This window comes from Ovis aries, chromosome 9 (genome assembly GCF_016772045.2).
Source record: "Ovis aries strain OAR_USU_Benz2616 breed Rambouillet chromosome 9, ARS-UI_Ramb_v3.0, whole genome shotgun sequence".
Classification (NCBI taxonomy): domain Eukaryota; kingdom Metazoa; phylum Chordata; class Mammalia; order Artiodactyla; family Bovidae; genus Ovis; species Ovis aries.
The window spans coordinates 4595570-4623230 of NC_056062.1; the positions used below are offsets into that span (position 1 = coordinate 4595570).

The 27661-nt window shown below is 38.7% G+C and overlaps 1 protein-coding gene across 1 annotated transcript in view; it reads left to right on the forward strand.

The window, feature by feature from the left end:
* LMBRD1 (LMBR1 domain containing 1) overlaps nt 1-27661 on the forward strand; it is a 144223-nt gene that overhangs the window by 73142 nt on the left and 43420 nt on the right. The window contains exons 6-9 of the mRNA XM_015097695.3: nt 4105-4193; nt 7556-7629; nt 17458-17583; nt 25833-25985. Coding sequence (XP_014953181.2) covers nt 4105-4193; nt 7556-7629; nt 17458-17583; nt 25833-25985 — 442 coding nt within the window. The remainder of the gene's footprint in view (nt 1-4104; nt 4194-7555; nt 7630-17457; nt 17584-25832; nt 25986-27661) is intronic.

A 27661-nucleotide genomic window follows, 5' to 3' on the forward strand; every position in this document is an offset into this window, starting at 1 on the left:
TATTCCCATCTGTAAAAGCTTTCCACATTTTGTTATGATCCACACAGTCAAAGACTTTAGAGTAGTCAATGAAACAGGTAGATGTTTTTCTGGAATTCCCTTGCTTTCTTTATGATCCAGCAAATGTTGGCAGTTTTAATCTCTGGTTCCTCTGCCTTTTCTAAACCCAGCTTGGATGTCTGGGAGTTCTTGGTTCATATAATGCTGAAGCCTGGTATGCAAGATTTTAAGCATGACCTTACTAGCATGGGAGAGGAGTGCAATTGTCCAATGGTTAGAACATTCTTTGGTGCTACCCTTCTGTCCTGTGACCACCGCTGGGTCTTCCAGATTTGCTGACATATTGAGTGCAGCACTTTTTAAAAGCAATTTCATCCTTTAGGGTTTTGAATAGTTCTACTGGAATTCCATTGCATCCACTATGTTTATTAAGAGCAGAGTTTCCTAAGGCCTGCTTGACTTCATGCTCCAGAATGTCTGGCTCTGGCTGACTGACCACACCATCATCGTTATCCAGTTCATTAAGATCTTTTTTGTACAGTTCTTCCATGTATTCCTTCCATCTCTTCTTGATCCTTCAGTACGAAAGAAGAAAAAATTGTAAGATGGCATTTCAGGTGTTTGTGTTGGCAAGGGACAGACCATGAGCTTAGCCACATAGCTGGGCTCCGGATCTTACATACAGTGCTTAAGACATTGAGTTTTATCCTGCTGAGCAATTGAAAGGCAGTGCAGGTGTGGATATACTGGTGTTTGCATCCATGAAAGCAAATACGTGTGAATTTTTTGCAACACTGAAGGATGCATGGAAAGGGGCATTTGGGAGTTGGTCAGTGAGACACAAACGGTGGGTAGGAAGATCAGTCAGTTAACTACCACTGTCGTCGTTCAGGTGGGAGGTGAGAGTCTGAGCTGGAGTAGTTACAGAGAGCAGGGAGGAACAAACAGGTAGGCAATTTGGAAGATAAATGTGACTTGGTGATTGAGTATAGGAGGTAAAAATCTTATTTTCAGTTTTGCTAAATTCCTGATTTCGGTTTCATATCTACTGAAATTCATTAGCCTTTCCTTTGTCCCTTCCTGAAGAGATAATCTGTATTAAGCTAATTCACTCAGATTGGGTGTTGAAGATTTTTTCTAAGCAGTTTTACTGTTGTTAAGAGCAGAAAGAACATTTATAATCTTATGAGGATTTCAGTTCTTAGCTTGATCTTGTATTGAGTGTCTTTGAAAGTTGAGGTTCTCTGTATTCATTTCTTTATAGTTGATTAAGAATGATGTGTTGTAGGTTTACAGCAAATTGATTCAGTTAGTGTATACACGACTATATTTAAAATAGATAACCAACAGGGACCTGCTGTACAGCACAGTGAACTTGGCTCAACATTCCATAGTAACCTAAATGGGAAAAGAGTTTGAGTAAAGAATAGATACAAACAGTTTGCTGGATCGATTTTTTTTTTTTTTTTTTTTGAGAGAGAGATAGACTGAGGTTAAGAATATCTGTAGCTTTCAACCACACAAATCTCATTACACTTTGGGTTTCTTTAGTATCACCACCATTCAGTAAATGCCTGATAGGCATATAACTGTCAGTAAATGCCTCCCCATCAGAGCAAATGTGTCTATATTCTGTGCTCTTCCTGTGTGTCTATATTCTGTGCTCTTCCTGCTAAAGTGGCCTCTGCATCTGTCAGGAGATGCTTGTGCGGCAGATCTCTGTCTAGGTTTTTGTCTGAGGGGCTGATATTTGTCTGGTGAACATGGCTTGACCCCTTCTGGTTGTTAAAAGGTTGAGATGTTTCCACGTAAGTCAGCAGCTACTCCTGAGTTACCGCACCCTTGGCCCAGTCAGAGGGTAAATCCTGGTTCAGCAGGGTCTTCAGAACCAAGGGCAGCATATATTGCCTTGTGAATGCCTTTGCCATGGGAAGTGAGTGAAAGTCTCTCAGTCATGTCTTACTGTTTGCCATCCCACAGACTAGCCCGTCAGGCTTCTCTGTCTATGGAATTCTCCAGTCAAGAATATTGGAGTGGGTAGCCATACCCTTCTCCAGGGGATCTTCCAACCCAGGGATCAAACCTGGGTCTCCTGCATTGCAGGCAGATTCTTTACCATCTGAGCCACCAGGGAAGCTCAAGATTCATTGTTAAATGTTTTGAATATTATCGCCCATGACATATAGACATATTTAGTTATAACCCTTGGATTCTGCTTATGTTGCTCTTAGTTTACGAGAAGATATTTTATGTCTTTTTGGATTACATGGTCCTGGTGGCAAGGCGGTTGATGAACCTGCTTAGGGTTTATGCTTTAGCTGCTCGCTCTAGTTCTACCTAAGATAATAGTGCTGGAATGTTAGTGCTCTGCTGGTTGTTTCAGAGTAAGTGTCTTCCTGAAGTCATTCTGACAATAGTTTGGGTCATTTAAGATTGTTGTTTTTGGGCACGTCAAGTTTCTCTAAATATTTAAATTGTTTAAGAGCCCTATTCAGCAGCTTTAACATGAAAGTGTCAAGAGCAAGAGTTAATTACTTTCTTTTCCCACTGGACAGAACCTTTGGTTACATAAAACTGATATAGATACTGAATATTCTAAGTAGGAATGCTGTTTTTGGATATTTGTAATACATATTTCTGTCTTAATAGTACTGGAGATGGTATTTTGTGCAACACAGAATTTTTCCCTGTATTCCAACTAAGAATTTCAAAGTATACTTTTCAAAAATATACATGTACAATTTTTTCCATATAAATATATATCTCTGAAAAAACTGCATCCGAATAAAATAGAAGAATGTTATATAGATTTTCTGGCTTGATTTATATTTTTATTCAAGTGCTAATATATAAGTTAATGTTGTTATAGAAGTATATTATGCATAAGCTGTTCTTTATTTTTTGATTCCATCTTAATGGTTTTATTTAATTGTTTTTTATTTTATAACCAGGGAAACAAACAATGAATTTTTTACATGTATTGCTCTTTCCTTATGGATAATCAATTTTCTCTGTAAAAGTAGTGAGAAATAAGTCTCAAAGATTGAGATGAGTGTAGTAAATTGATGTCAGTGCAAATAGAAATTTAAATAACCTTGTGCTGTGTCTGCTGATTCATCTTTTTATAAGGATAAAAAGTATCGGTTTTACCAAGTAAGGGCTTCCCTGATAGTTCAGTTGGTAACGAATCCACCTGCAATGCAGGAGACCCCAGTTCGATTCCTGGGTCGGGAAGGTCTGCTGGAGAAGGGATAGGCTACCCACTCCAGTATTGGGGTTCCCTTGTAGCTCAGCTGGTAAAGAATCTGCCTGCAAGCAATGGTCTAAAAATTTTTTTAATTAGAGTAATTACTTTGTTTTACTTGCATGCATTATCAGAATGACTATCTTAATATATTGCTGAACTCATTCAGTATTACCCCTTTACAAAAAAATAGATCTTACCACTTGGCTTGCAGTTAAGATTATGTTGGATAGGAGGTAGAGTTCACATGCACAGTCTAAAGGGGGTGCTCAGCTTTTTAGTCTCTTGTTTTGTTTCTGAGCTAGATTATGAAGTGCTTTTCTTTTTTTGTCTCTTTTTTTCAGTTGTAGATTAAAAAGTAAATGAAACTACTTCATTATATATTTTAGATAGAATCTTGAAATACCCAGAGAAATACTGAGGAAGTAAACATCACCCTAGTTCCACAATGAGATATTTGCTGTTAATTCTAGTGTCTTTTCTTTCTGTTCTTTTTTATACATTTAAATATACTGAAAGCATGACTTCTATTCTGATTTAACAAGAGATTCTTAACCTTTTTGTGCTGTGGACAAAATAGCTTTAAATGCAAAAAATAAAATACATAGGATTACAAAGGAAACTAATTATACTGAATATAGAAACTAAATCATGAAAATAAATGTGTGATATATTAAATGTGTGGATGAGAAATTTCTCACACCCCTCTGTACATGGTGCAGATTGGATTTGCTAATTCTTTGAGGGGGAACGTTGACCTTACCTTAAAAAAATTACTAGAAATGGAGTTTCAGGTCATTTCCTTTTATTCAACCTTTTGTCTTTAAAGCCATTAAGCAGAGTTACTTCCTCCTTTGTAGTGCTTTCGTTCCATTGAATCTTCCTGATAACAAAAATTCTACACAGTGGGAAAAGGTGAAGTTCCTGTTTGAAGAACTTGGAAGTAGTCGTAAGTATTCTTTAAAAAAATAGTCCATAGTAATTCATATTTCATGATACTTGTGACTGTCTTTGGAAGGTGTCTGTTTTTACACTGCTAAGAATTTAACTTCGTAATTCTCTTAACTCATGGTTTAAAGGATGCTAGGCAGATGAGGAATCCATCTAGCTGTTATATAGCCAATCTCTTGACTTCTTTATAAAAGTACCATGTTGAAAAGAAAAGGTGATCTTCAAAGTATTTTAGCAGTAAAGGTTTTATAATTTCTGTGTGGTCTTCAATTCACTTAGGATAATATAGAGTAATATGTTAAATATGCTAGATACTGGTTTTTATCTTTAAACTGAAAGAACCTTATGTTGCTCTTTGATCCTGATTAGGTAATTTTTTGTGGAATATAAATTGGAGAGGTTTTTTTTTTTTTTTTTTTTTGCTCTGTTTGCCTGTGTCCCCTGCAGTGGAAGCACAGAGTCCTAGTTGCTGGACCACCAGAGAATTCCCCAATTACAGAGGTTTTATGTGGATGAAATGATACTTTATTATAAATTTATCTCACCAAAACATTTGGAAGTTCCTTTTCCAAAAGCTTTCCTTGCCTTAATCAGCATAGCCTACATTTTTAGAGGGGGAGAGAAAGCAGGTTTAGGAAGTCAGTTTAAGAAAGTTTTTTATCATTAAAAAATATAGTTAGTATTAGAAACTGCTATCAAATAAGAATGGGTATTTTGCTATTCAAAATTTCATGTACATTTGAACATAGTAACTTTATTTTCAAAGAAACCTAGAAAATTTATAAATGTGGAAAATTCTTACTGCTTTTATATTTATTCTTTTTATGGTACTGTACATTCTTTGATCAGCACTTCTTTCTCTTTACCTAGGTACAGAATTAAATGACGATTAAACTAAGTCTTAAAGTCTTTGCTGTACAACTTCTTAATTTTCTTGCTTTCCACTTAAGATTTCATCTTGTAAATTGTGGTCCATTAACATCTTGCTGATACCAGCAAGAAGACAGTAGCAGGCCTGGCATCTAATGATACTGCATGTCAGGATTTACGCCTCTGAGTCTGTTGCTAAGAAATAAATTGCTTCTTTTCCAGCAGTTAACTCTTTCAGGTCTCTTGAGTAGCTACCTTTTTGCCCTGAACATTTTTCTCTTTAAGTTTTGCTGGTCTTTGAATGCTAGTATAACTTGAATCCCTGGTGGCCCAGACAGTAAAGAATCTGCCTGCGATGCAGGAGACCCTTCCCTGGTTGGGAAGATCCTCTGGAGAAGGGAATGGCCTTCCCAATATTCTTGCCTAAAGAACTCCATGGACAGAGGAGCCCGGCAGGCTACAGTCTGTGGGGTCGCAAAGAGTCGAACACGAGTGAGTGACTAACACATAACACACATAACTTGAATCGGTAATTATACAGGTAGCATTATTGTTCTGCAGGTAGCATTGCTACCTATATAATTACTTGATGTAATCTCTTTAGTCTTAATTACCATTTAAAAAATGTCAAATCTTAAACACTATATTTTAGAGTACATTTCATTTATCACTGTTAGTAATATTAACGTTTTTGATTGGCCAGATATCTTAGCAGAACACTCCTCTTTATCAGTTCTAAGATGCATATTTTTACATGTTTTTATATCTCTGATTTTTTGATGCATTTTATAAGTGAAAATACCTTAAAATTGCTATTAACCAAATGCCAGGCCTCTCCTAGTTGTATGAATACTTTTTCTTGATACTTCTAGTAAGATCAAAAAAGTAACGGCATCAGTGTCTTTGATTTGGTAAAATGTATTACAGTTTAAAAAACTGAGGCTTAAAAATCTGCCTCACACAGTTTCTGAGCTTGTCAGTAATATGTTCTCCCTAAGTATTGTATTTTAAAACTAAGATGTTAGTTTTAATAAGGTAGGTCATTCTAATTTTTATTGTTAGTTGATATTGATAAAATGAACTAATTTAATAATTATATTTGGTTCCACAGGACCTGCATTTAAATTAGGTCAATACTGGTCTAGTAGAAACTGTATTAAAGCTAGAACAATTAGTATTATTCTAATTTGAATATTAGAGTAATATTTAATAATATTAGAATGTTTAAGAATATGTACATATTAATGTTCTTAATATTTAAGGATATTCAGATTTGCATAGTACTTCATTGCATTACCTGGCATGTTTATTTGAAAGTGTCACTCTCACAACCCACTCTTTGGTCTTCCTTGAAAGTGAAAGTGAAAGTGTTAGTGTCTCAGTTGTCTCTGACTGTGTGACTCCATAGACTGTAGCCCACCAAACTTCTCCACCCATGGGATTTTCCAGGCAAGAAGACTGGAATGGGTTGCCATTTCCTTTTCCAGGTGATTTTCCTGACCCAGGGATCGAACCAGCGTCTCCTTCATTGTGGGCAGACTCTTCACTGTCTGAGCCACCAGGGAAGCCCCTTCCTTTAAGAGGTTTCTTAAATATAACTTGATAGCATAGCATTTCCAGCAAAGGCAATGGCACCCCACTCCAGTACTCTTGCCTGGAAAATCCCATGGATGGAGGAGCCTGGAAGGCTGCAGTCCATTGGGTCGCTAAGAGTCCGACACAACTGAGCGACTTCACTTTCACTTTTCACTTTCATGCATTGGAGAAGGAAATGGCAGCCCATTCCAGTGTTCTTGCCTGGAGAATCCCAGGGACAGGGGAGCCTGGTGGGCTGCCGTCTATGGGGTCGCACAGAGTCAGACACGACTGAAGTGACTTAGCAGCAGGAGCAGCAGCAGCATAGTATTTCTATTTTCGTATTATCTTTGAAAGAATTTTCTATTTGTTTGTGTTTTTTCCCCCTAAGGGAGAATGCTAGCTCCTTTCAAGTTGAAGAGGGAAATAAACTCTTTATGATTTTAGGTATAAGCTATATTTTTCAAACTTACTTGAAAGTTAATAACAAAGAAACTAGGAGTTTGAGATTGAGCAGAAGAGGAAGAAAGGGTCAAGGACAGTGACATTCCTATCATGTTATTTCTCAAGGTCTGCCATTGAGAAAGACTAGGGAATTTTTTGGCCAACTTTTGAGCATCTAATATTCTGCTGATTTCTTTTTAGGCTCAATAATTAGGCAGTGATTTCCTTTAATTTTAAGAGGTGTGAGGGGAAAAAAAAGTCTTACTCTGAAAGATCTTTAAGAATTCCATTTATGAAGAACTATTTTAGAACTTTTCCATTTGAAGTTAGCACTTCAAGAATGGGATAATGCATTTGGTGTTTATTCCTTTGGAGCATGTGAGAAACCCAATTTTTATATTTATATAGATTTCTTAAATATAAACATTTGAATAGCTATACATTTTTAACATTGTTTTTCTTTCTTTGCAGACGGTTTAGCTGCCTTGTCATTTTCCATTAGTTCTCTGACCTTGCTTGGAATGTTGGCAGCTATAATCTACACAGTAAGTGTAATGGTGATAATTGAGTTAAAATTAAAGAATCACTTTATGAAGCAGTTTTTGCCTTATTAATATATTCAGCTTAGCTCTGTTTTCCTCTTTAATATTTAGTACTTTCTTCATTTTTCTTGAGAAGAGGATACATTTTTAATTACTTATCTGTATTTGTGAAATTTAGTATTAGAAATTTAGAAATAAATTTTATAAGTTGTGAACCTTGAAGTGGTTATATACTATGCAATAATCGATTCAGTGATTGATAAGCATATTAGAACTGTGAACCATAGATCAGTGTCTGTTATGGATCAAGTAGATTTTTCCTACTTGGGTATGGTGCTAGCAGTAAAGAACCCACCCGCCAGTGCAGGAGACGTAAGAGATGGGGGTTCAATCCCTGGGTAGGGAAGATCCCCTGGAAGAGGGCACGGCAGCCCACTCCAGCACAACCGACACGGCAGTATTTTTGCCTGGAGAAGCCCATGGACAGAGGAGTATGGCAGGCTGCAGTCCCTGGGGTCGCAGAGTTGGACTCACCTGAAGTGACTTAGCATGCATGCACGTGTGTGTGCTCAGTTGCTCAGTGTGTCCGACTCTTTGCAGCCCTGGACAGATTGTAGACCGCCAGGCTCCTTTGTCCATCCGTTTTTCCTGGAAAGAATATAGGAGTGGGTTCTCATTTCCTCCTCCAGGGGATCTTCCCGACTTAGGGATCTAACCCACATCTCCTGTATTGCAGGGAGGTTTCTTTCACTGCTGAGCCACTGGGAAAGCCCATTTGGGGATAGAGCTTTTAGTGTCAGGTATTTTTCATAACTTGTTATTTCTCTAGTATAAAGAATCTAATCTTATACTCTCAGTCTTGTCTTCAGTCTCTCTGGGAATGAATTATAATAGCCTGACTAACTTGTATACAGAGAGCTTTTTCAGTTTTTTTGCTCAAATTATAGAGGAAAAGCTGATAAAAATGCTTCTTGCATGCATCCCAAAAAAAAGCTGTGCAGGAAGCTTTAAACTGTATAGAACCTTTTTCAGATTAATGAAGTTGCAAAGATGGAAAATACTGGTTACAAAGAAAACATTTTGAGGATTGTTCCAATGTCTTCCTTGAAACATAAATGGGCTATTAGATAGCAGAATCTAGTTGTGTTAGATAATCATTCAAGTGTCATAATGTGTAATAAAAGAAGTCTGAAATATGTGTATTTTAGTATCTTTCAGGTGCTTATTTGAGTACTCAGTTTTCTTATTCATTGCCATATTTGCTTTTTTCATGTTTACTACACAAGGAAGATATCAGTGGGTAATTAACCTCCCTTCTGACACAATATATATACAGCAGGAGAATTGTCTTTTAGAAAACATTCACAAGTTAATAACATAATAGGGTTAGACCTGGACTCTATTTGCTGATCTGTGACTGATCTGTTACGCTGATCATGGGTTTGCCTGTTACCCTTTGTGGGTCAATGTCTTCCCCATTAGATGAGAATAAAAAATGATCTCTTAAGGATTTTTGAAGGTCCACATCAAATGATACTTTTTGTAAAATGCTTTGAAAACTGTAGGGAAATGAGGATGCAGCAGTTAGTGAAAGATGAGTCAAGAGAAATGATCAGAAAAAGAGGAAACCAACAAGCGGGATGTTCGTCAGGAACCAAGAAGGCTCTGCGGCTTTCCCTGACTGCTCCAGTTCCATGAGTGTTGGTCGGAGAGGCAGGACTGCTTGGGGACGAAGATCTTTCTGTTTCCCATCAGGGGCAGCAGCCATGGGACCACATTGTCCTGCACGAGTTTCCTGAGTCCTGACCCTCACAGGGACACGTGAAGAGCACCCAGTGGGACTGTCACAGAGCAGGGACCTCAGGGTGCAGGGGAGCTGAATCTTTCCAATGGCCCGGAGATGTGCCTGCCCTTGCTTCAGAGGAAAATACTGTCTTTGTCTCCCAGGCCCCTTGCTGCACAAACATTCTTGAAAAGATTGTGCAGGAAAAAAAGGGCAATGAGTACCTGGTTTGCAAGATGTGCAGAAGTGAGAGACCCACGGAGAATTGTTTTCCGACAGTCAAGAGGCGGATGCTGTGAAGATACAGCATGCAGATGGCAGTGAGGGCTGGAAGTAGCTTCTCTGATCTGAGCAGAGATTGGATTGAGGTAGATGCACAGAGCTGTGCGGGGAGGGCAGTGCAGGCTCCTGGGGAGGGCACCAGGCTGTGCTCTGACTGGAGCGGGAGGTGCGGCCAGCCCAACAGGTGCAGTTGGGGAAGGCAGTGAGTACCCAGGGAGATGGCCAGAGGGCAGCTCTGCGCGCCCTGTGGGCTGTGCCTGGGATTTTGGAGTTTATTCCGACTGAGATGAGAAGCCACTGAAAGTTTCTAAATGGAAAAGTAATAGGTTCTAACTAACATTGTGGATTTGAGAGTTGGACTGTGAAGAAAGCTGAGCACTGAAAAATTGATGCTTTTGAACTGCGGTGTTGGAGAAGACTCCTGAGAGTCCCTTGGACTACAAGGAGATCCAACCAGTCCATTCTAAAGGAGATCAGCCCTGGCATTTCTTTGGAAGGAATGATGCTAAAGCTGAAACTCTAGTACTTTGGCCATCTCATGCAAAGAGTTGACTATTGGAAAAGACTGTGATGCTGGGAGGGATTGGGGGCAGGAGGAAAAGGGGACGACAGAGGATGAGATGGCTGGATGGCATCACTGACTCGATGGACATGAGTTTGAGTGAACTCCGGGAGTTGGTGATGGACTGGGAGGCCTGGCGTGCTGCATGCGATTCATGGGTTGCAAAGAGTTGGACACAACTGGGTGACTGAACTGAACTGAACATTGTAACAGTGTTGCTTTGGTGGGTCTGAATTAAGCTGTGGAACTGATGAATGGAAGTGGGGAAAATACGGGAAATGATTAAAACTCTTTGAAAGAGAGCTTCCCTATAGGAATAATATTATTGTTAAGGTAAATATTTCAAACTCATATATTTTATATTGAAATGGATACTGAAAATTAGGTATGCCATCAAATCAGGTATAAGGATCACACTGGCTTGGTTAAGATATACTTGTGCGTGTGTACTGAGTCATTTCAGTCATATCCGACTCCTTGCGACCCCATGGACTATAGCGTGCCAGGCTCCTCTGTCCATGGGATTTTCCAACACTGGAAGTGGGTTACCATTTCCTTCTCCAGGGGATCTGCTTGACCCATAGATTGATTTGTGTCTCCTGCATTGCAGGGCAATTCTTGACTGCTGCACCTCTAGGGAAGCCCTTGCCTCTGAGTACAAGAAATTAATTATTAAAGGTAAAATCATGTCTGTTCTAGAATCTGTAGCTATTAGTATTGAAACTGTAGAAGCTTTTGTAGTATATATGTCAGTTGAGTGTGAATTTCTTCGGTACACATTGTTGTTTAGTTCAGATACTAGTTGATTATTTAAATTTTACCAAGATAATATCCAGTGTACCACATCTAAAGGAATAGCCAAATAATTGGGCACTCAATTTTAGAAGAACGTCAGACGACATGTTATCTTATGTAGTGTTTTCAACATAAATTGAAAGAGAATCTGCTACTTTTTAAATTAAAAAAAAAAAACCCAAACCTCTAGGCACAATTATTTATGCAGACATTTTAATTTTTTGGTGCCACCAAGTGGGGAAATGTTGAATAATGCTGTTTTCATATAAAATGTATCATACGGACCACTGAAATGCCTGTAAATGCAGAGACTACTGAACTTTTTATTATGTACATGCATGCTAAGTCCTTTAAGTTATATCTGACTCTTTGTGACCCAATAAAATGTAGCCCACCATAGGCTCCTGTGTCCATGGGATTCTTCAAGAAAGAATACTGGAGTGAGTTGCCATGCCCCCCACCCCCACGGGATCTTCCTGAGCCAGGGATCGAACCTGCGTCTCTTCCATCTCCTGCATTGGTAGGCAGGCTCTTTACCATTGTGCCACCTAGAAAGCCCTTGTAATTATATACACTTACCAGTAAAAAAAAAAAAAGAACATGTCTTCAAGGAGTTTATGAATTATGTATATACATATGTATATATATATGTATTTATCCTAAATGTGCTGTGCTTAGTTGCTCAGTTGTGTCCGACCCTTTTATGACCCTATGGACTGTCGTCCACCAGGCTCCTCTGTCCATGGGATTCTCTAGGCAAGAATACTGGAGTGAGTTGCCATTTCCTCCTCCAGGGGATCTTCCTGATTCAGGGATCGAACTTGTGTCTCTTGTGTCTCGTGCTTTGGCAGGTGGGTTCTTTACCACTAGCACCACCTGTGTAAATTTACTATAAATGAAACTAATGGATTAAAGACAATAGTGTTGTTGTTTAGTCGCTAAGTCATGTCTGACTCTTTTTGTGCCACCATGGACTATTAGACCTCCAGGCTTCTCTGTCCATGGGATTTTCCAGGCAAGAATACTGGAGAAAATTAGAGTGATAAATTAAGGATTTTAACATAGAATTAAAGCAGTGGTTCTCAATAACCTTTGAAGACAGAACTATGCTTTAAATGTTCAGTTGTTCAGCCTTCCTGTGGCAGTGTGCCTCCCCGAGTCTCTGGCCTGATTGTGCGATGCGCCTCTCTTGTGTGCCCCCTGATGGCTCAGTTGGTGCCACTGTAAGGGAAAGGTCCCTGCCATGCTGTCTCATCATTTATGATGTTTGTTTTATATCAGTGACAGAAGTGTTTCAGCCTTACATGCTTAAAAAATCAGATCAATCTTCTTCATGCAAGATAAGGCAAATATATGTGAAATAAGTTGTAAAGATATTCCTAAAACTTCACATTTGGAACATGTCTTCTCAGTCACTTTTTTGGGTTGACTGTTCATGTCCATGTTTCACTATAGAGTGTCTTTTATGCTGTCAAGAGAATTGATGAGATAGCTTTTATTGAGTTCTCAGCTTGTTTTTTGGAATGTCTTTGAAGCTGCTGACACACCCACTGTGTAAATTTAAGCTGTTTTTGTTTCATTATTGTTTCTTCCCTTGTAACCTAAGGAGCAAAATACAAAAATGTCTTCTACTTCGGGTACCTTCCTTTCTTGAGCTTAGAAAGCCTCTGACTATTGCATTGCGAGGAAATGTGGAATCATAATTGTTCCAGTAAAGTTTGGCTTCACTGCTTGCTCTTTTGTTCTGTGTTTCCTTACACATGAACTTTTTCCTTTAATGTCAAATCAGAGTACTATCTTATAAGACATTGTAAGTGGCAGTTTAACTCAGTAGTTGTACCACAAATGCATGTAACTCTACTAGAGAAGTAATTGTAATATAACCAGCTATGACTGAATTTGTGAATATCTGGATAATGACCGCTGTGCCACGACTTCTGCCTTGCCTGTGTTCATAAAATGCATTCAAAATTCGCTGGTGTTAAATGTGAGAAAAAAAAATACATACACACACACACACACACACACACACACAGCTTTCCTGGTGGCTCAGTTGGTAAAGAATGCCTGTAATGCAAGAGACCACCTGCAGTGCAGGAGACCCTGGTTTGATCCTTGGGTTGGGAAGGTCCCCTGGAGAAAGCAGTGGCAACCCACTCCAGTATGCTTACCTGGGAAATACCATGGACAGAGGAGCCTGGAGGACTGTAGTCCATGGGGTCGCAGGAGTTGGACACGACTTAGCAACTGAACTACCAACTACATACACACACACACACACACACACACACACACACACACACACACACACACACATACATACATACATGTATTTTAGAATCAGTGAACATTTAGACTGGAAATCTTTACTGAATAAATGTTGAGTTGTTTCACTAGTTTCAGCATCCGTGTCCTTGAATAATAGGTTTCATAAATATATTCAGGACATGTGTTCAGTTTATAGGCAATGCTTGGCATTGTCTCTAAAAGGTAGAGAGAGATGGCAGGGAAAACGTGTTTTCATGGGGCAAGAGCATATTAGAAATGTTTTAGTTTGTATATGTTCTTTCAAAACATTTGAGTTTTAAAATACAGATGGTGGTTTATTTTTGGAAATTGAAACAAATGATATTAGAGGCAAGTATAGCTGACCTGGAAGTATTTTAAGTGATACAGTCTCTTTAGCCTTGTTGATTTTCTGGTATTTCACTAGAGGGCAGTAGTAAGCAATGAAAGTTTTGTGTTTCTGAAAAACGATAGTCTTCGTACAAGTTTTTCAAAGAAATCTTAGGTTAAAATCAAAAGATTGTTGTTTAAGGATCTTAAAGTTGTAATGAATAAATGCTTTGTATAATGTGTTATGTCATCTATCATAATCTAAATATTATAATTAAATTTCCTGACAGTCACTGACACTTAAGCATGTAATCCAGAAACAAGCTAGGTAACCAAAACAGTAATTGCTCTCTTTTACTTGTTCTCTTCAGACAGTAATTCCCAAAAAGATGTTGTATTCTGGCCTTATGTTACCACAGGGTGTTGTGAAGGACATACATTTTTTCCCCAGAATTTTTGCATTACAGTATTTATGTAAGCTATAGGAATTCAATTTAACTCTTCTAAAAAATGTATAAGTTCCATGTAAGGAAGAGTTCATGTGAATAAAGAACTCTTAAAAAATTTTTTTTGGTTAAGTATTATTTTCTTAGAGAAGTTATTTTATATTTGCTCTTGGAATAAAGGTAGGAAAAAGAAAAACAGACTTAGTCCTTGCATATCAAACAGTCTTCTGCAGTTGTTACTCGTTTGGCTGAGAAATCTGTCTTGCCAGGAACTTGCTGCATGAGCATGATTCTGATAAGTTACAAGTTTGGCAGGCCTAGTGATAAAACAGATGTGCGGAGCAATAATGTTCCTGTCCAGTGTTCTGCAGTATAATTGAATTATAAGCAAGGCGCATTTACAAATCAAGGAACGTTTCTCAGATGTGGTGCGATTAAGCTGAGACCTGAAGGGCACTGGACTTCGCTAGTGAAGTGAGGTGAGCAGGGAGGCGTTTTGCTAAGGCACTGCAGGTTCTGCATGTGGCCCCGGGGCAGAGCTGAAGGTGGAAGCTGCAGCGATGAGGAGCTGTGAGTGTTTGGAGGCATGAGGACGGGGTGGGAGGCCTGGGTCATGAAGAGCTTTTGCAGGCCAGGATTAGATGCTAATCATTCTCGCACTGGACAGAATTGGAAAACTGCTTCTTCAGACAGTCACTCATGAAATTCGGATGCATATAAAAACAGGTGGATGGAGTAGCATCACTCTGGCCGGAGTGGCAGCTGACCTCTTGTCTCCCTGCCCTCTTACCTGCTCTGTTGATTCTGATGGCCCCAACCCAGAACCCCAGGAACTCCTACCAGCGCAAATACCCCTATTGGTCCTGAAGAGTCTCATTGGATGTTAGCTAGGGGAATGCCACAGTCTAACTTGAGTGTGAGAGATTGCTTCAGAAACAGTCTGGAAGATGGATTTGTAGTGAGGGAGACCAGCAAACTGGTTAGGAAAATTTAGATTACTTTGTGTTTGACAGTAAACTCTAAGTAGGGGCCATGTTTTAAATACTGAGTAGGGTACAGATTCCTTAGGAAATAGTATTGAGTTCTGAGGTTAGTATATTTAGAGATCCAGATCCATCAAACAGAATAGCAAGCATTGGGATAAAATAAGCCTCCTTTGAAACTGATTGGCAAGACAGAGAAATATACCTGGGCATAAACTGGGTTTTTTTGCTTTGGCAGTTGGTTATAAATAGCAGTATGGACTTGTGATAAAATGGTATGTGAGACTAAGAATGACTGAATGATCATCATGTAATACTCATCAAAGTCTTAAAGTTATTTACTTTTTTCAATAATGTTTAAAAGATGTGGAGCTACTAGGAGAATAGGAATAGGACAGTCCTGTAAGGGAATGGTAACAGTCTCTGTGGACTGCACTCAAGGAGATCAAACCAGTCAATCCTAAAGGAAATCAATCCTGAATATTCACTGGCAGGACTGATGCTGAAGCTCCAATACTTTGGCCACCTGATGACTCATTGGAAAAGACCCTGGTGCTGGGAAGGATTTGAAGGCAGGAGGAGACGGGGCCGACAGAGGATGAGATGGTTGCGTGGCATCTCTGACTCAGCGGACATGAGTTTGAGCAAGCTCTGGGAGATGGTGAAGGACAGGGAGGCCTGGCGTGCTGCAGTCCACGGGGTCGCAGAGAATCGGACACGACTGGGTGACTGTACAACATCAGCAGCAATCTCTGGGCACCTTGTTTTCCATAGACTTTTTTCTTCACACTTTCAGTGTTTTGAGGATATAAAATTTACTGTTAAAAATGATTTAAACCTTATTATGTATTTCCTTTTTATATTTTACCAAGGTCATTAAGAGTATAAACTTGACAAGAATTTAATTAGAAGAAAATTATTCTACTCTGTCTAAATTATTATTTTTTTTGAACACAAACAGAACCTTTCCCCAACCTCTCCTTTTTGTTTTTCTTGTTTTTGGCTGATGTGGAAATTGTGAGAACATTAATTTATGTTTTAACAGTATTTAAAATGCAAGGTTTTAAGTATTTCTCCTTTAGAAAATGCAAGGATTTGCATATTGGGTAATAATTTCAGCTAGTTAATTATTTAAATACAACAAGCTACAGAGTTGCTCTTACTTGATAGAACTGGTGATTTCTGAATTCCTTTTAATCATATTCTTTGTTTGCATTCTCCCTTAATTAAAAAAGAACCCTCATATGTCAGAATTTATGGTTTCATATATGAATTGCGATTTAATCAGTGTCTAAAGGAGAATATCAGTAAGAGTATCAAAATGATTCAAAATGACACTAAACATATTTGAGATCATCCTGGGAGTTGAAAACCAGGTAGCAGAGCGTGGGAGATCTGCAGGGTCACTCAGGACATTCTGGAGTTTGGGGTTAAGCCTAAGAAGTAGTAGCATTGATCACTTCTGCCCACATTCATTATTTAAACTCAGTCTCATGACCCTGCCTAACATGACCCCGCTGGCTAAAGTAGTTTGGCAGTATCTCAGGTAGGAAATGTAAGAGATTTAAATACATGATTTTGTGTCAACTTTAGAGCCTGTTGCTGCAATGAGTGATCATCGTTGCAGCAAGGAGATGATGGTTGTCAGTTTTGCTTCTAAGTATTTAAGGTCAACAATTTTGAATAATGGTCACATGGCATTTGCTATTAAGTGTTTCTAATAGTTACAATAAAACTTCACATTTGGGACTGGCTAGTAGAGAACTGGGTAGTATAAAATAATTTCTTAATGCTGATTAAAATTTTAAAATTTCTTATAGGAATTAAAATACTTAGCAAAAAGATTATAAATATTTGGAACTTACAAATAAAACTACATACAGATCATTTGTATGCTAATAAAATAAAATGTATATTAAAATATACTGAGAGTTTACTGCATTTACTCAGATAAAATTGTTTTTTTTCCACAGAAAATAATTTTGTAAATTGTTATTACTGATTTAGACTGTCTTAACCCCTGATTAGCCTGCAATCATGATTTGTTACTTTGATAAAGTATTACATTTACATTAATTTTGTAACTTGTCCTTTGAGAAATAGCTATTATCTATTCTAGGAGTAGTTAGCATTACAGTATAATATACACAGTATAACTCTGTGTAACTAAATGTGTAATAAACAGGAGAATCGTGAGACCACATAGTCACAGTTCACTCCCATTTACTCTGTTCTTCAGTGACTGTGCCCCTCACAACTGCTTACTCTTTATTACTTCAGAGGACATTTATTTTACCTGAAAATTGTGTATTAATATATTTAAAATAGTATTGCTAACGTTAGTCTTTCTTTTGTTTCTTTCAGGCCTATGGCATGTCGGCATTACCTTTAAATCTGATTAAAGGCACACGAAGCGCTGCTTATGAGCGTCTGGAAAACACTGAAGACATTGAAGAAGTAGAGCAGCACATCCAAACAATTAAATCAAAGGTGAGTTGGTATTTTATTGCCGTTGAGGGTCATAAAAGTACTTGGTCTTTCAGCTGCTTTCTGTTGTTACTTAGACATTGGTGAGCCTATATTTTGATACTGTTTGAATTTTTGTGCAACATATCCTTAAAGAAGCACATCTTTAAAAAACTACTTTCTATAAAATGTAGGACACTTACAGTTTGAGAATTACTATCTGTGTAACAACTGAAACACAGAAGTTCCACTTACATATGGCCATTACTTTGCTAGTTCCCAGGTATGCCGATGCCATATGCAATGTCAGAGTGCACTGTATCACTTATGTTCAGGTTTTATGTGCTAGTTTTTCTTCCTCTATCACCTTCAAGTAAGACATAAATCTTATTTATAGAACATAGGAAAAAATGGAGTTTCCCAAATTATTCTGTTAAACTATGATAATCCTGATATAGAAACCAGATGGTAATATGACACACAAAAAAGAAAACTGTTTATGTGACTGGTCTCTCTTATGAAAGTAGAGGCAAATAATTCAATATAAGTAAAAACATGAGCAATTCAAAAATGATGCTGTAGTAAGGAAATATTTCATAATTGTCAGATTAGGTTTATCCCAGGAATGCAAAGGTGATATGTTAGAAAATAAAGTAGTTTAATATATTGAGAATAAATGAGAAATAGAAACATCTTAATAGATGCCAATGAGTCTTTATTTAGAGTCAATTTGTAGTTAACTATGTTTAGAGAAGAGTCTTACCAAATTGGAAGAGAAGAAACTATTTGGCAACGGAAGCCTCCATGAGCTTGGTGCCTAATGAGGAAAGGAACGTTTTTGTTAAAGGCACATATAGGACAGTAGAGTCTGTCCTGTTCCTGGAGGTCTTGGTCAGATAAGAAATGTGGGAGGAAGAGGGGAGAAAAGGGAAGTAACTTGTGTTATTTGAAGATCTTATCTACCAAAAAAATCTAAAAGAATCAACTGAAAAACTAATAGAACTAATAAAAGTTCATCAAGGTGCCCGTTCATATGTACAAAATCATTAACCAGGTGGAGGATGTAATAGAAAATGATCTCATTCACAGGAACTGTGAACTATAAAATAATAAGAAATGTCAGAATCATCTTAGTGAAAATTATAAAATTTATTAAAACAATGTAATAGAAGACTGAAATAAATGAAGAACTTCTTCAGTTCCTAATTGGGAAGATTCAGTAATGTAGAGATGAGAGGTTTTCATAAGTTTAGGTGGAAATTCAGTATCATGTATAAAAGATAAAAAAATGAAAGTTTCATAAACCTCCTACCACATAACAAAACAGATTCAGAATTTAAATCACATACATTTAGATAACATTAGGAGAAAATAAAAGTAAAATTGTAATTTGTTGTGTGGAGGAATTTTCTAAACAAGACTCAGAACTCAAGTGCAAATTAAGAATTTATTGAGTTTTAAATTTTTATTTTTTCAAATTTATGTACCCTAAAAAGTGGCACCAAAAGGAATTTAAGAACTAACAGTATTTTGAGAGGAAATAATCTGCAATATAGGTGGTATACTGAGCGTCTATAAGTCAAGAAGAAGAAGGGACAAGCAATACATAGAAATAATGAACAAAAGACCTAAATAGACAGTATAATGAAGGAGAAATTGATCAGTGAAAATATAAAATGATCTTTCAGCTCATTAGTAATGAAGTTCACTATGATCCCACTTTGCATGGATTGTGAGGAGTTTTCCAGAACATGGAACTTTCAGTGCTAAAATGAAAGTCCAAGATGACTGGAAATTAAAGTAACTCAGTATTTTTTTTTTTTTTTAATCCTTTGAAAGTCTTAAAAAGTTTACCTTTGTCAGGTGAGAATATGGGGATAGGCATACTGTTTGTGGGAATATAAAATACACAGATTTCTAAAGAAAATTGAATGTTGTCACATGTGCCCAAACACAGAACATGTACCTCTTGATAGTTACAAGTTTAATATAACAGTTTGCACCAGTTTGTGGATCCCAGCATTGCGGTAGTGAAGGGACTTGCACATGTAGGGCCACCCAAGATGGACAGGTCACAGTGTAGAGTTCTGACAGTGCGGTCCACTGGAGGGAGAAATGGCAAACCATTCCTATATTCTTGCCTGGAGAACCCCATGGACAGTGTGCAAAGGTGAAAAAATAAGACACTGGAAGATGAACCCCCCAGATTGGAAGATGTCCAATATGCTATTGGGGAATAGTGGAGAGCAACTGTGCATAGCTCCAAAACGAATGAACTGGCTGGGCCAAAGTGGAAATGATGCTTAGTTGTGGATGTGTCTGGTGTTGAAAGTAAAGTCTGATGCTGTAAAGAGCAATATTGCATAGAAACCTGGAATGTTAGGTCTGTGAATCAGGGTAAATTGGATGTGGCGAAGCAGAAGATGGCAAGATTGAACATGGACATCTTAGGAATCAGTGAACTAAAATGGACTGGAATGGGTGAATTTAACTCAGATGACCATTATATCTACTACTGTGGGCAAGAATCCCGTAGAAGAAATAGAGTAGCCTTCATAGTCAACAAAAGAGTCCAAGATTCAGTACTTGGGTGAAATCTCAGAAACGACAGAACGATTTCAGTTCTTTTCCAAGGCAAACCATTTGATATCACAGTAATCCAAGTCTATGCCCCACCCCCTTGAAGCTGAAGAAGCTGAAGTCGACTGATTTCTATGAAGACCTACAACACCTTCTAGAACTAACACCTAAGGAAGATATCATTTTCATCTTTGGGAACTGGAATTCAAAAGTAAAAAGTCAAGAGATACCTGGAATAACAGGCAAATCTGGCCTTAGAGTACAAAATGAAGCAGGGCAAAGGCCAACAGAGTTTTGTCAAGAGAACATGCTGGTCATAGCAAACATGGGTTTCCAAGAACTGAAGAGATGACTCTACACATGAACCTCACCAGAACGTCAGTACTGAAATCAGACTGATTATGTTCTCTGAAGCCAAAGATGGCTAGAAGCTCTATACAGTCAGCAGAAACAAGACATGGAGCTGACTGTGCCTCAGATCATGAGCTCCTTATGCAAAATTCAGGCTTAAGTTGAAGAAATTAGGGAAGACCACTAGGCCATTCAGATATGACCTCAGTCAAATCCCTTATGATTAAACAGTGGAGGAAATGATGGATTCAAGGGGTTAGATCTGGTAGACAGAGTACCTGAAGAACTATGGACAGAGATTCATAACACTGCACAGGAGGAAGGGAGCAAAACTATCCCAAAGAAAAAGAAATTCAAGAAGACAAAGTGGTTGTCTGAGGGAGCGCTACAAACAGCTGAGAAAAGAGAAGCAAAAGGAGAAAGGGAAAGGTAAACCCAGCTGAATGCAGAGTTCCACAGAGTAGCAAGGAGAGATAAGGAGGTCTTAAACGAACAGTGAAAAACGATAGAGGAAAACAACAGAATGGGAAAGACTAGAGATGCCTTCGGGAAAATTGAAGATATCAGGGAACACTTCATGCAAGGATGGGCACGATAAAGGACATAAACAGTAAGGGCCTAACAGAAGCAGAAGAGATTAAGAAGTGGTGGCAAGAATACACCTAAGAACTGTACTAAAATGGTCTTAATGACCTAGATAACCACAGTGGTGTGGTCACTCACCTAACATCAGACATCTTGGAGTGTGAAGTCAAGTGGGTCTTAGGAAGCATTACTATGAACAGAGCTAGTGGAGATGATGGAATCCCAACTGAGCTATTTCAAATCCTGAAAGATGATGTTGTGAAAGTGCTGCACTCAATCTGCCAGCAAATTTGGAAAACTCAGCAGTGGCCACAGAACTGGAAAAGGTCAATTTTCATTCCAGTCCCAAAGAAGGGCAATGCCAAAGTATGTTCAAACTATCACACAGTTGGTCTCATTTCACATGCTAGCAAAGTAATGCTCAAAATCCTTTAAGCTAGGTTTCCACAGTACATGAAGTCTGTAACTTCCAGGTATACAAACTGGTTTTAGAAAAGGCAGAGGAACCAGAGATCTAATTGCCAACATTGATTGGATCACAGAGAAAGTAAGGGAATTCCAGAAATACATCTACTTCTGCTTCATTGACTACACTAAAGCCTTTGACTGTATGGATCACAACAAACCTAGAAAATTCTTAAAGAGATGGGAATACCAGACCATGTCACAAACTGCTCTCTGAGAAGCCAGTATGTAGCTCAAAAAAAACCAAACAAACAAACAAAAAAAAAAACAGAACTGGACATGGAACAACTGACTGGTTCAACATTGGAAAAGGGATCCATCAAGGCTGTATATTGTCACCCTGCTTATTTAACTTATATTCAGAGTACATTATGCAAATACCAGGCTGGATGAATCACAAGCCAGAATCAAGATTGCTGGAAGAAATATGAACAACCTCAGATATGTAGATAATACCACTCATGGCAGAAAGCGAAGAGGAACTAAAGAGCCTGTTGATGAAGGTGAAAGAGGAGAGTGAAAAAGTTGGCTTGAAACTAAAAAAACTAAGATCCTGGCACCTGGTCCCATCACTTCATGGGAAATAGAAGGGAAAATGTGGAAGCAGTAATAGATTTTATTTTCTCAGGCTCCAAAATCATTGTAGATGGTGACTACAGCCATGAAATTAAGAGGCTTGCTTCTTGGAAGGAAAGCTATGACAAACCTAGAAAGCATATTTAAGAAGCAGAGACATCACTTTGCCAACAGAGGTCCATATAGTCAAAATTATGATTTACCAGTAGTTGTGTATGCATTTGAGAGCTGGACCATAAGAAGGCTAAACGCTGAAGAATTGATGCTTTCAATCTGTGGTACTGGAGAAGACTTTTGAGAGTCCAAAGGACCCTGCAAGGAGATGAACCCAGTCAATCCTAAAGGAGATTAGTGCTGAATATTCATTGGAAGGATTGATGCTGAAGCTGAAGCTCCAATACTTTGGCCACCTGATGCAAAGATCTGACTCATTGGGGAAAAAGTCTGATGCTGGGAAAGATTGAAGGCAACAGGAGAAGGGGGCAACAGAGAATAAGATGGTTAGAGAGCATCACTGACTCAGTGGACATGACTTTGAGCAAACTCTGGGAGATGGTGGAGCACAAAGGAACAACAGTTTATACCCTGGAACCTATCTTCCTGGATTGTATGTCTGCATTTATACCCAGTGAATAAGTATATTCGTGTCTCTGCCCCTTCATAAAAGACAATAATGTAAATGTTCAAAAATAAGGTATTTGTCGAATCTAAATATCATGGTGTGATGTGCTGTGTAACGATGAAAAGCAATCAGGCAGCTTTATATAGCTTAGAGAACATATCAAATTTAACATCGTCAGTCTAAATTCTGGCTCTTCTGACCATGCATTTAATATCTGTGGGCCTTATTTTCCTCATCTAAATCTATGACCAACCTAGACAGAATATTAAAAAGCAGAAACATTACTTTGCTGACTAAGGTCTGTCTAGTCAAAGCTATGGTTTTTCCAGTAGTCATGTGTGGATTTGAGAGTTGGACTATAAAGAAAGCTGAGTGCTGAAGAATTGATGCTTTTGAACTGTGGTGTTGGAGAAGACTCTTGAGAGTTCCTTGGACTGCAAGGAGGTCCATCCAGTCCATCCTAAAGGAAATCAACCCTGAATATTCATCGGAAGGACTGATGCTAAAGTTGAAACTCCCAATACTTTGGAAACCTAATGTGAAGAACTGACTCCTTAGAAAAGACCTTGATACTGGGAAAGATTAAAGGCAGGGGTAGAAGGGTATGACAGAGGATGAGATGGTTGGATGGCATCACTGACTTGATGCACATGAGTTTGAGCAAGCTCTGAGAGTTGGTGATGGGCAGGGAAGCCTGGCGTGCTGCAGTCCACGGGGTCATAAAGAGTCAGTCAGAGACAACTGAGTGACTGAACTGACTGAATAAATGAATAAATTACTATTACCAGCCTCAAAGTTTTATTCTGAAGATTTGAAGAGAACAAACAAAAAAGAACAGATCACTTTAGGCACAGGAAATGTTAGCTGTTATGTAAAACAGCAGTGTGTTTGCATAGAGGGACACGTGTATATACATAGAATTTTGCGTCAGGTGTTGCTGATCTATGTCAGTTTCTGTGACAGTGGTCACCTCAAAAGAGGGAGCGGTCACTGGAGGACCGTGGGAAGGGAAGCTTTTTTGCCTATAAAGAATGTAGCTATATTTTTTTCCCCAAAGGAAATAATTGGTTGACAGCTGGGTGCCTTTCGTGGTGTGTGTGTGAGCACATTTCTTCCCACAGTGGTTTATGCTGTTGGCACAACAGAGCGGGCTCCATCCCTCACTCAAACAGGCAGATAAGTTGAGCTTGTTTTTCAGTGGATCCTTAAATCAGTTTACTAAAAAATATTTTTCCCTGAACTAGTGAAAGCCAGCAGTGAAATAAATCTACCTTGTTGGTGTCATTTTGATATTAGAATGGCAGTTGTGAGAAAAATTGTGAAGTACCACATGATTGAAGCATGGTGGCCTGGATCTGTCTTGTGGAGGGAAGTGTTTTATTTCTCTAGTCTTCAGAAAACACCCTTCTGTAAGGTTCCTTTGAGGATGCACTTTGATAGTAAGCAGTGTACTTGACTTACAGCAGTAAAGATAGTTAAACATAGTCTCATGTAATTCCCTGTAATTCCATGTAATTCCCTGGTGGCTTAGCCAGTAAAGAATCTGCCTATAATGCAAGAAAGCTGGATGTGATCCCTGGGTCAGGAAGCTCCCCTGGAGGAGGAAATGACAACCCACTCCAGTATTCTTGCCTGGAGAATCCCATGGACAGAGGAGCCTGATGGGCTACAGTCCATGGCTTGCAAAGAGTCAGACATGACTGAGCAACTAACACTTTCCACTTTCCATGCAGAGTATGGTTTCTGGACCAGTAGCGTCAGGACCTCCTGGGAATTTGGTAGAAAAGCAAAGTATAGGCCTTACCCAAGACCTAAGTGAGTCAGATTCTCTTGGGGTGGGATCTAGAAACCTGTGCTTAACGAAATGTCCTCTTGATTGTTAGGTGTGTTGAAGTCTGGGAAACAGCAGAGTAAGGAAGAGATGGCTGGCTCCAGAAGCGCTTGGCAGTGCCTCTGTGTGGAGATCATTGTGACCGTGTGCACCTCTTGGTGAAGGGCTGTCTGGGCACTGTCTGCATGTGTCTATTATTTCACATGACGGTGCTCCCTCCACGCTGTGTCACGGACCACTGTGTGCTGTCTCTCCCAACATCCTGTTCGAATCTTGAAAGGACTTTAACATTCTAATTATCTGATGTTTTTAGGCAGTCCACGGGTTAGGACTTTGTGCTTTCACTGCTGAGGACAAGGATTCCATCCCTGATCAGGAAACTAAGACTCCACATGCCGTATGGTGCCACCCCAAATTTAAAAGTAATAAAAATGTCCCATGTGAACATTTTCTTGGTCCTTCCAATAAAAGCAAATGTACATTTCACCTTCTTAGTATTTAGCAGTTGTTTGGTTATTGTGGTTTATTACTGTACCTGGTTGAAGGCACTTTGGGGCAGGGGGAGTTCGCAAGGGAACGTGTCCCAGAGATACCACAGAAAGGTACTGCTCACGGTTACAGTAAATATCATATGAAAGCACAGGGGAATTATCTTTCGGAGAGGTCAGCCAAAGGAAACCTGACTCTTTCGCAAATGTACTTGGGGAGTAAGAAAGTGCCAGTTCTTGGCAATTGTTATAAAATCTTATGCTCAGCACATCTTAATCCTGCATCCCCCTGCTGGTGTTTGAGTCAGAGACTGAGGAGCATCAGCCCAGGTAAACACTGGAACACACTCTCCTGACCAAGGGGAGGAGGAACATAGGGCTGGGTATGTGAAGGGATGGGATGAGGAATTTGGAGGTGAAGGAGAGTAATCAAGCAGAGAACATAAAGTGCCTCATAAAAGGGGTGTTTTAAAAATATATTATGTCTCTACATAACTTTACCATATTGAGTATTTGGAAAATAGGGATCAAGAAAAGTTCAGCATTAAATGTGCACGCGTTCTCATCACATTTTGACACTGACCTTGGTTCAGAAACGTGTATTCTCACATAGAAGTTACTGGGTTTTGCTTTTTTCCTTCAGTTTGTAAATTTGCCTCAGGAGTCTAGTCCAACCTAAAAAGTTTTTGTTGTCTGAATCTGCTAAATCTGACGTGTGTACTCTATTAAGACCTTAATGGTAAAAAACTGTTTTATTTTGATCTGTTATTTGCAGAGCAAAGATGGTCGACCTTTGCCGGCAAGGGATAGACGCGCCTTAAAACAATTTGAAGAAAGGTTACGAACACTTCGGAAAAGAGAGAGGCACTTAGAATTCATTGAAAATAGCTGGTGGACAAAATTCTGTGGTGCTCTGCGTCCCCTGAAGGTAAATGGAGTTTTACAGAATTACGCTGTCACTCTTCCAAGTTTATGTGGCACTCAATCTCTCAGAGAGATTGAGTTCTTGTGGAAGCATTGCAGTGTGGCGCCTAGAGCATGGGTTTTAGAGTTAAAATCATCTGGTTTTAAATCGCAGCTCTGGTGCCTGGCAGTTTGGGTAAGGTGCATAACCTCTCTGAGCTTTATTTACTCATGTGTAATGTAAGTGCTAGAGGCTTGAAGAAACTTAAAATATAGGTAAGTAATGTAGTATGCTTCTAGTTTTACAACTTTGTACTTTTCTATAGGAGATCTGGGACCCATATTAGAACTTTTTCAATCAGATAGATTTCAGTATTCAAATTGAAAATTTCAACAGAATTTGCTTCATTGTCTGGTGGCATGTTTCTGAAAATATGTACAAGGTATTAAGATGAAAAACCATTAATTTCCCTTTTTTTGAAACCATCATTTGCTAGCCTTAAATTCTTGAGACTGTGGTCTTCCTCTCATAATTCAAAAGGAAATGGGGAAATTACCTGACTGCTTACCCTAAAAAGCTCCTTTTCTAAAAGAGTTCTTCAAAAACATAATCAGTTAGATCTACTGTGTATCACTTTAAAACTGTTGGTTAGAATCAGTTTCTTGTTAAAGACTTAACCCTAGTCTCCTTCCCCAAGGTGATTGTTTTCATACCACCAAAGGTATAAAGAAACTGTGCCCACCCTTAACTTAATTTTAAATTGTTTATATATTAGCTTCTTTATAGATATTTATAACCTGGTCACTAACATTAGCTGCCTTGTTTTAAATGCTCTGTGCCATTTCACTGTACCTGTGTTTAGAGGGGCTTCCAAAGCTTTATGAAGTGTGCAGAGTGATCTCACCAAATGCAGGCTGTGGATAGAGAAGATCCACATCACTGCATAAAGCTGGGTGTCTTCCCAGGCCCATCGCATCGGGCCCCAAACAGCCGCTGATGTCCTCCTGTCACTGAGGTTAACTTTCACACGTTCTGTGGAATCGTGGAAGGTACAGACTTTGTCTGGCCTTGGCTCAGCTCAGTGCGTCTGAGGTTCACCCGTGTTACCGCATTTCTTTTCAGCGGTTCATTCTGTTTTCTTGCTGAGTACCGTTCTGCTGTGTCTGTATCACAGCTTGTTTACCATTCACCTGCTAATGGGGATTCAAGTTGTTTCCAGTTTGAGGCTGTTATGATTATATGCTGATGTGAACATTTGTGTACAAATCTTTATGTAAACATTTACGCATTCCTTCATTTTTCATTTGGTTCTTTCGAATCTTTTATTTTATATTGGGGGTTAGCAGATTAACAGTGTTGTGATGGTTTCAGGTCAACAGTGAAGGGACTTATTTTTCTTTTTGTTTGTACCTCACTTTTTCTAGTTTTTTAAAAAATCTATTTTTACCTGGGGGAAATTGCCTTACAATATTGTGTTTGTTCCTGTCATACAAAGATGCAAATTAGCCATGGAACTCAAGGAAGAAAATTAGTTTTGAGTTGAAGAGTCTTACAGAAATAAGCATTTAATTAGAATAAGTTAATGGGTCCTTAAAATAGTTTATATACAATACTGAGCACATTTCTAAACATACTGTCTTCATTACTCACTTGATTAAACTTGCCCTCTGACATCTTCTAGTGTATACAACTAATTGGCC